A 9,904-nucleotide genomic window follows, 5' to 3' on the forward strand; every position below is an offset into this window, starting at 1 on the left:
ATTTCAGCTCCGCTCTGGATGGGTTTCAGCTCCACTATGGATGGATCTCAGCTCCACAATGAGCGGGTTTCAGACCCATTTTCACATATGACTTCCTCAATCTGGGCTGAAGATAATGATATTGTCCAGGTATGCAACATTGTAATTCTTATGGGGTGCAAGGATCCGATCCATGACAGTTTGGAAGGTGGCCAGAGCTCCCTGCAGTCTGAACGGCATAAAGACATATTGGAAGCAACCACCAGGCATAGAAAAAGCTGTCTTCTCCTTGGATCCTTGTGACATCTGGAATTGCCAATATCCCTTTGTTAGACCCGAGGTTGTTATGTACCTTGCCAGCCAAAGTCTCTCGATCAGCTCACCAACACCCGGCATCGGATATGCTTCGAACTTGAAGACTTTGTTTATCCTTTGATAATCATTACTGAATCTCCATTCTCCATCAGGTTTTGGGAGCAAGAGGGTTGATATGCCCAGTGGTGGACCAGTTGTGCCCTGACAGACATTGTCACCCCCAAGGGCAGCAAAATTTTCATTTTAAATTTTGCATATTCTTTGGCGTCCTATAAGGCTAAATCATAGTAAGCTTTTTGTGGCTCTCCCATTAACCCTCCGTCAGGCGCAATAGATCTGACAGGCACAAAGTAATTAGTTTCACTTCTCTCTCGTTGCCCACTTATCAGAAAACCCCACCCCTCCTAGTTATCTCCTGACTCTACAGGCTCTGTGAAACCTGATATCACAGTGACTCAGCAGACCTTCTAGTGAGCAGATATCAACACTTTGGCTTCTCAGGCACATTGCGCCTGATTTCAACACAAATTGAAAGGTTAGTATTTTCTTTTTTTATTCATCACGATTGTGTATTTAGCTTGTTTTATGAAGGATTAATGCTAAGTTAGTGTACATAAGTACTGTTTTCTTAGACAAAAGGAGGGTGGCTTCTAAGGCACATTGCGCCCTAACACATACTCTTTCTCTCTTGCTTCAGATTTTCTGCTGCAATGGCCAGAAAACAGTATGATTCATCTAAACCCCTTCATTTAGAAGAAATGAAGATTTTTTTGTTGGAAGATGATGAGGAAGAACCAGCAGTAACTGAGGATTTAGAGGAATCTAGTGACATTTCATCTGAAGATGAGGTAGCAGAATGTAACACTGATTCTGGAACAGAGCAGGATGGTGATGACACTGATACAGAGGAAACAGACACAGATCTAGCTTATTATTTGGGCAAAGATAAAAATACAAAGTGGAACAAAAAGGCACCCAAGAACAAACAGCGCAGAGAATCCCACAATATTATTACACACCTTCCTGGAGTTATTGGAAGTGCTAGAAAAGCTAAAACTGCAGTGGAATGTTGGAGTAATCTAATTACAGATAGCATGTTGGAAACTATTGTTCGGTTCACTAACCAGTATATTGACACAATCAAAGAGCAATTCTCCAGAGAGAGGGACATCAAAAACACTGATGTGATTGAACTCAAGGCATTTATTGGCTTGTTATACCTAGCTGGTGCTTTCAGAGCAAATAGGCAAAGTTTGGAGGAGCTGTGGGGGACAGACGGTGATGGCATCGAAAAATTCAGCCTTGTGATGAATCTGAAACGATTCAAAGTCCTGATCCGTTGCCTCCGTTTCGATGATCGAAGTATCCGGACAGAACGAAAAGGTTATGACCGGCTTGCACCAATTCGGGACATATTTCAACAATTTATTATGAATTGTCAAAAAAGCTATTGCCCGGGGCAAAACCTCACTATTGATGAGATGCTTCCAGGTTTCCGTGGAAGATGTGGTTTTCGGCAATATATACCATCGAAGCCAAACAAATATGGAATTAAAATTTTTGCCATGGTTGATGCAAGGATGATGTACACTATGAACATGGAAGTTTATTGTGGAAGACAGCCACCAGGTCCTTTCAATGTGAGCAACAAGCCTAGTGATGTGGTAAAGAGAATTGCTGAGCCAATGTTTGGATCTGGTCGAAATATCACTGCTGACAACTGGTTTACTGACTTTGATCTGATTGATTTTTTAAAAACGAAAAAGCTGTCATATGTGGGAACTGTTAGAAAAAACAAAAGGCAGTTGCCGCCAGATTTTCTATATACAAAAGGCAAACAACAGTATAGCACTATGTTTGGGTTCAGTAATGGAAAGATTTTAGTTTCTTACATCCCACGCGAGAGGAAAAATGTGATTTTGGTCTCTTCATTACATAATGATTACACCATTGATCCAGAGTCTGGGGAGCTAAGGAAACCAGAAATCATAACTTTTTAAAATTTGACCAAAAGCGGCGTTGACACTGCTGACCAAATGTGTGGCAATTTCAATGTAAGTCAAAATACCAAACGCTGGCCGATGGTAATCTTCTTTACAATGCTGAATGTGGGTGGCATCAACTCACAAGTAATTTACCTCGGTAATGAACTTAAACAAATGCGCAGAAGAATGTACCTAAAACAATTGGCTAATGAACTGGTGAGTGGAGAGCTAAGCCTAAAGGTACCGTCACACTTAGCGACGCTGCAGCGATACCGACAACGATCCGGATCGCTGCAGCATCGCTGTTTGGTCGCTGGAGAGCTGTCACAGAGACAGCTCTCCAGCGACCAACGATGCTGGTAACCAGGGTAAACATCGGGTAACTAAGCGCAGGGCCGCGCTTAGTAACCCGATGTTTACCCTGGTTACCATCCTAAAAGTAAAAAACAAACAAACGCCACATACTTACCTACCGCTGTCTGTCCTCCAGCGCTGTGCTCTGCACTCCTCCTGTACTGGCTGTGAGCACAGCGGCCGGAAAGCAGAGCGGTGACGTCACCGCTTTGCTTTCCGGCTGACCGACGCTCACAGCCAGAGCAGGAGGAGTGCAGAGCACAGCGCTGGAGGACAGACAGCGGTAGGTAAGTATGTAGTGTTTGTTTTTTTTTACTTTTAGGATGGTAACCAGGGTAAACATCGGGTTACTAAGTGCGGCCCTGCGCTTAGTTACCCGATGTTTACCCTGGTTACCAGTGAAGACATCGCTGAATCGGTGTCACACACGCCGATTCAGCGATGTCTGCGGGGAGTCCAGCGATGAAATAAAGTTCTGGACTTTCTTCCCCGACCAGCGACAGCACAGCAGGGGCCTGATCGCTGCTGCCTGTCACACTGGACGATATCGCTAGCGAGGACGCTGCAACGTCACGGATCGCTAGCGATATCGTCTAGTGTGACGGTACCTTTAGAAGTACAAAGACGGTTGGAATGCCCCTTGCCCTGCAACACCGGTTGAAGAGATATCGTCCCAAGGACGTTCCAGAACAAACACCGACTCTACCACCTTCTAAAAGACGCAGTTGTACTACCTGCTCATTTGTATCTGGTTTGAGAAGGCTTTCTAAATATGACTGCAAAATATGTAAAGAATCAATCTGCCTTTCCCATGCAACTTTCGTCTGCCAGCCTTGCTTTTCTAAGTGTACCTGTGCTGCTTCTGCTGCAATTGAAACCACTGAAGATGAGTAGAAAATAATTAAGTAACATCTAAGTGCAATATCCTTTAAGTTTTTTTCCATAATTTTATATTTAAGCAATAGTTAAGTAAAGATAACTGGAGCCTATTTGGCGGTACTACCGAAAAGTGGTACTTTTAGTTTTAATAAGTTTATGGTTAATAAATGGGTTTTTTGCATCTGATTTGAATCTCTTTTAATACATTCCTATGAAGGTCACTGACTACTTCTATAGTCCTGAAATTGAAATATGTAGCTACTATAGGTGGTTTTCTGACCTGTGCTTGTCAGGCACATTGCGCCTGAACTGACGAGAATCTATATTGCGCCTGACGGAGGGTTAAGTATGGCGCCAGGACTTCTGCTCACTGCTCTGGCGGGAGTTTCTCCCTACTGGCAACCCTTTCAAAAACTGTTAAAAATGCCTCTATATCGTCACAGGGATCATTTTCTGCAAGGTTTTCCTCACCACCTTCCAGATAGAAAAATTATCTTCTGACCTTGGAGTCGGAGCTGCCGTCGTGCCACGAATCACCTCTGTGAGTAAAACAATCTGCTGCTGTTGTCAGTGCTGTTGCTGATTGTGCTGGTGCTGATGCTGTTGCTGCTGGAGCTGTTGCATAAGCAGCTTACTTGTCTCATGGTGTGCCAGCTGTTGCTGCTGCTGGGCTTGCACCAGTGTTTAATCAGGTCCTCCATGCTGTCTGATCTTGCTCCCTGGCCTATAACCACCTTCACCCATGACATGCAGTACTTCTGTCACACGTATTCCCTGGGAACGCTGCCTGCACTTCTGACACCAAATGTAACAATGCTGCTCACTTGGGAGCGATCTCAGGTATGACAGGAACCGTTTCTATTTAAAGTCCAGCTGGTTTATTTCAGTCCTCATAAACTGCATCACAGGAAAACTTAAATACAACCTTTCTCCAGCACAAGTGAAAACATAAAGTAACAAGTTCATACAATAGTGCTGGTTAGCACGCCTGGCTTACAGTCCAGATTCTAAGTCCTTTAATAAAGGCTTTAAATGCAGGAGATCTGCACACCTCCATAGAGAACCATGTGTGAGACAAACAGGTCCACCCCCAGGGGTGGAGATATGGTGAGCAGCAACTATTCAGCTGCTCATAACCAATCTGTCATGGCCAAGATTAACCCCTTTTAGTCTAATACAGTGAAGGAAATAATTATGACTGACAAAGACATGAATAGTCTATAATTTTAAAAGGAATATGTCATCTACTTTTTCGTATATAAGCTTTGGCCACCGCCATCAGGGGCATATCTACAGCATTCTGTAATGCTGTAGATAAGCCCTCGATGTAACCTGAAAGATCAGAAAAACAAGTTAGATTATACTCACCTGGGGAGGGTGGGGCGGTCCGGTGCGGTCCGGTCCTATGGGCATCGCAGGTCTGGGTCCGGCACCTCCCATCTTCATGCGATGATGTCCTCTTCCTTGCTTCTGTCGTGGCTCCTGCACAGGCGTACTTTATCTGCCCTGTTGAAGGCAGAGCAAAGTACTGCAGTGCGTAGGTGCCGGGAAATGGCCAATTAGCCCAGTGCCTGCGCACTGCAGTACATTACGCTGCCCTCAACAGGGCAGATAAAGTATGCCTGCTCAGGAGCCGCGACAGAAGCAAGGAAGAGGACGTCATCTCATGAAGATGGTAGGCGCTGGACCTGGACCTGCGCTGACCATCGGACCCAGACCGCACCGGACCGCCCCTGGGTGAGTATTGTGGAGACCAGACTGAACCAAAGAATCCATTTTGTCTCCCAGATGAAATCTGCTTCTGCACAGCAAACTTGACATTTCCTTTTATAGAAGTAATCACGCGCGCATTTCTCCTTGATATTGTAGCCTTTCACCCACATACCAGATATTGTAACTTTTCACTAGTATAGATTTGCTTTGTAAGTGATTATGAAATATGAGCGCTTGTGCGCATGTCTGTAAATGCCTAACTTCTTACTATATAAAGAAGGGGCAGCGCCCAGTGAGGCAGGCGTGCTCCGGGGCTACCCCTGTTTATGAACACACAACCTTTGTGCTGCGTGTCATTTACTTGGATTCCTCAATCCAGGAAGCCAGGGACGGAAGACGACTCAACAGTATAATCTAACTTGTTTTACTTATCTTTCAGGTTACATCGGGAGCCTATCTACAGCATTAAAGAATGCTGTAGGTAAGCCCCTGATGGCGGTGGCTGAAGCTTATATATGAAAAAGTAGGTGACAGATTCCCTTTAAGGGTAGGTTAATTTTATCATTGAAAGATAGAATATCATAAATAAAATCCAGGAAATCACATTGTATAAATTATGTAAATGTATTTGCATTTTGCAGTGAGAAATAAGTATTTGATTCCTCTGGCAGACAAGACTTAAAGGGAACCTGTCACCCCCAAAATCGAAGGTGAACTAAGCCCACCGGCATCAGGGTCTTATCTACAGCACTCTGTAATGCTGTAGATAAGACCCTGGGGTAACCTGAAAGATGAGAAAGGGAGGTTAGATTATACTCACCTGGGCGGGCGGTCCGGTAGGATGGGCCTCCCATCTTCTTACGATGATGTCCTCTTCTTGTCTTCATGCTGCGGCAGAGTAGGGCAGAGCAAAGTACTGCAGTGCGCAAGCGCCGGGCCTCTCTGACCTTTCCCGGTGCCTGTGCACTGCAGTACTTTGCTCTGCCCTCAACAGGGCAGACAAAGTACGCCGGAGCCACAGCGTGAATACAAGAAGAGGACGTCTGTTGTGAATTCTGCTCTTGGGTTCCCTCCAGTGGTTGTAGGTGGGAATGCAGTTGTCTCTGACTCGCAGTCCTGGCCAGGTGTATCTGATGATTACAATTCTGACTGGGATATTTAGGTGTGCAGGATCCTTTATCCCTTGCCAGTTGTCAATGTTCCTTGTGTAGTGTTGGATCACTTTCTGGCTTCTCCTGCTTGCTGCCAAATTCAGCAAAGATAAGTATTTTGTTTTTGTATCTGTGGCACACTGCTGTGTGCTTGTTTCAGTTTTATTCCTGCTCTGTTTGTAGGATTCACTGGAGTTGCAGATATACGCTCCTACATCTTTAGTTAGATGTAGGAAGTTTTTTGTATATTCTGCTGTGGATTTTTTGAAGGGTTTTAATACTGACCGCACAGAACTCTGTCCTATCCTGTCCTATCTAGCTAGAGTGGCCTCCTGTGCTAATCCTGTTTTTCTGCCTGTGTATGTTTTTTCCTCTCCGACTCACCGCCAATATTTGTGGGGGGCTGTCTAACCTTTGGGGATTTTCTCTGAGGCAAGATAGTATTCCAATTTCCATCTTTAGGGGTATTTAGTCCTCCGGCTGTGACGAGGTGTCTAGGTGTGTTAGGTACACTCCACGGCTACTTCTAGTTGCGGTGTTAAGTTCAGGATTGCGGTCAGTATAGTGGCCACTTTCTCCAGTGAAAGTTCTCATGCAGCTCCAAGGTCACCGGATCATAACATGTAAAGAAGCTGCGGAGACACCATCACGTGTTTCTCGACGCAAGCAGTGAATAGCCAGGCCTTTCCCCGGGAAGGAAAAACCACGGGAAGGGCAGCATCTTATGAAGGAAAGCCACCTATGCCAAGCATGGTATCCATCCAGAGACAGCTGTTTCGGGGTTTTTGCCCCTCATCAGTGTGGAGTAGGAATCTGGCTATTAGGAGCAGTGCCTAGTAAAAAGGCTATAAAGGCACAGATGATTGGCCTCGGGGAGACCAAAACATCCAACACCGCGGAGACACCATCACGTGTTTCTCAACGCAGTGATTCCAGAACACTGCCCCCATCCCTTATGGGAAATATGCAGATGCATGTAAAGAAGCTGTGGAGACACCATCACGTGTTTCTCGACGCAAGCAGTGAATAGCCAGGGCTTTCCCCGGGAAGGAACAACCACGGGAAGGGCAGCATCCTATGAAGGAAAGCCACCTATGCCAAGCATGGTATCCATCCACAGACAGCTGTTTCGGGGTTTTTTGCCCCTCATCAGTGTGGAGTAGGAATCTGGCTATTAGGAGCAGTGCCTAGTAAAAAGGCTATAAAGGCACAGATGATTGGCCTCGGGGAGACCAAAACATCCAACACCGCGGAGACACCATCAAGTGTTTCTCAATGCAGTGATTCCAGAACACTGCCCCCATCCCTTATGGGAAATATGCAGATGCATGTAAATCATAACAGACGTCATTGTAAGAAGATGGGTGTAAGTACTCCGGATTTTCCAAGTCACCTTGTGAATGATTTTGCCATTTGTTAAGATGGAGTTTGCTGTTTTTGTCTGCCCTACTTCCTGTTCGTTTGTTTAAAACCCAGCTCAGGTGTCAGCCTCTTTGCTGGAGTATTCTGCTTCCGTTTCTTCTTCAGCTCAGCTGCTTGTTCTACTGTGCTTCTACCCGTGGCTCTGGACATTCTCTGCCTATGTAAGCTACACTCTCAGTCTGTTGGCTTTGGAACTTAACCCTTGGTTCACTCCTCCTGGTAAGAACTCTGTTTTTGAACTGTGTTTTGGAACTATGTTGCTGGACTGTGTTTTTGCTACTAAATCCTTCATTTACTCCCTCCGGTGGGAGCTACTGCAAATTACACCAGTATAATACTTTAATGCAGTGGCGTAGGAAGGGGGGTGCGGGGGGGGCGGTCCGCCCCGGGCGGCACAATGCTGGGGGCGGCCGGCGCTGCAGGAGAAGAAGATGAAAAAAAAAAAAAAAAGACGCCCCTTTAAATCTTCGGGCGGCGCCGTCCGCCGCCACGACCAGGGCCAGCTCCCCCCACCCCCGGGGCCCGCCCCCGCCCCCGCCCTATACTCACCTCTCCTGGTTCCTGCGGCGCCGGCAGCTGCAGCGTCCTCTGACTCTGCGACGTCTCAGAGCAGAGGGCGCGATGACGTCACTACTGTGCGCGCCGCTCTGCCTCTCTGTCCTGAGCGTCGCAGAGCCGGAGAGACGCTGACTGCACCGGACCTGCGCTGGGAACGGGAGAGGTGAGGATTTTACTTTTTTTTTTTTTTTCTTTATGTCTGACTGTCTGGGGCTGGGGCAATGCTGGACACACTGGGGCAATACTGGAGACCATGGGGCAGATTGCTGGACACACTGGGGCAGTACTGGAGACCATGGGGCAGAATGCTGGACACACTGGGGCAATACAGGAGACCATGGGGCAGATTGCTGGACACACTGGGGCAATACAGGAGACTATGGGGCAGATTGCTGGACACACTGGGGCAATACAGGAGACCATGGGGCAGATTGCTGGACACACTGGGGCAATACAGGAGACCATGGGGCAGATTGCTGGACACACTGGGGCAATACTGGAGACCATGGGGCAGAATGCTGGACACACTGGGGCAATACTGGAGACCATGGGGCAGAATGCTGGACACACTGGGGCAATACTGGAGACCATGGGGCAGAATGCTGGACACACTGGGGCAATACTGGAGACCATGGGGCAGAATGCTGGACATACTGGGGCAATACTGGAGACCATGGGGCAGATTGCTGGACACACCGGGGCAATACTGGAGACCATGGGGCAGAATGCTGGACACACTGGGGCAATACAGGAGACCATGGGGCAGATTGCTGGACACACTGGGGCAATACTGGAGACCATGGGGCAGAATGCTGGACACACTGGGGCAGTACAGGAGACTATGGGGCAGAATGCTGGACACACTGAATACTGGAGACCATGGGGCAGATTTCAGGACACATTGAGGCAATGCTGGAGACCCTGGGGCAGACTTCTGGACATACTGGGGCAATACTGGAGACCATGGGGCAGATTGCTGGACACACCGGGGCAATACTGGAGACCATGGGGCAGAATGCTGGACACACTGGGGCAATACAGGAGACCATGGGGCAGATTGCTGGACACACTGGGGCAATACTGGAGACCCTGGGGCAGATTGCTGGACACACTGGGGCAATACTGGAGACCCTGGGGCAGATTTCTGGACATACTGGGGCAATACTGGAGACCATGGGGCAGATTGCTGGACACACCGGGGCAATACTGGAGACCATGGGGCAGAATGCTGGACACACTGGGGCAATACAGGAGACCATGGGGCAGATTGCTGGACACACTGGGGCAATACTGGAGACCCTGGGGCAGATTGCTGGACACACTGGGGCAATACTGGAGACCCTGGGGCAGATTTCTGGACACATTGAGGCAATGCTGGAGACCCTGGGGCAGACTTCTGGACACACTGGGGCAATGCTGGACACTGGGACAGATTGCTGGACACACTGGGGGTAATATACTGGACACACTGGGGCAATGCTGGACACTGGGGGTAATATGCTGGACACACTGGGGCAGACTGCTGGACACACTGGGGAAAGGCTGGAC

General features: G+C 47.7%; 1 protein-coding gene across 1 annotated transcript; it reads left to right on the forward strand.

The window, feature by feature from the left end:
• Positions 1-1,004: 1,004 nt before the first annotated feature.
• LOC138637877 (piggyBac transposable element-derived protein 4-like) lies at positions 1,005-2,294 on the forward strand. Its single transcript, XM_069726809.1, has one exon. The coding sequence runs from the start codon at positions 1,005-1,007 to the stop codon at positions 2,292-2,294; it is 1,290 nt and encodes a 429-aa protein (XP_069582910.1).
• The last annotated feature ends 7,610 nt before the right edge of the window (positions 2,295-9,904 follow it).

This window comes from Ranitomeya imitator, chromosome 5 (assembly GCF_032444005.1).
Source record: "Ranitomeya imitator isolate aRanImi1 chromosome 5, aRanImi1.pri, whole genome shotgun sequence".
NCBI classification, from domain to species: Eukaryota; Metazoa; Chordata; class Amphibia; order Anura; family Dendrobatidae; genus Ranitomeya; species Ranitomeya imitator.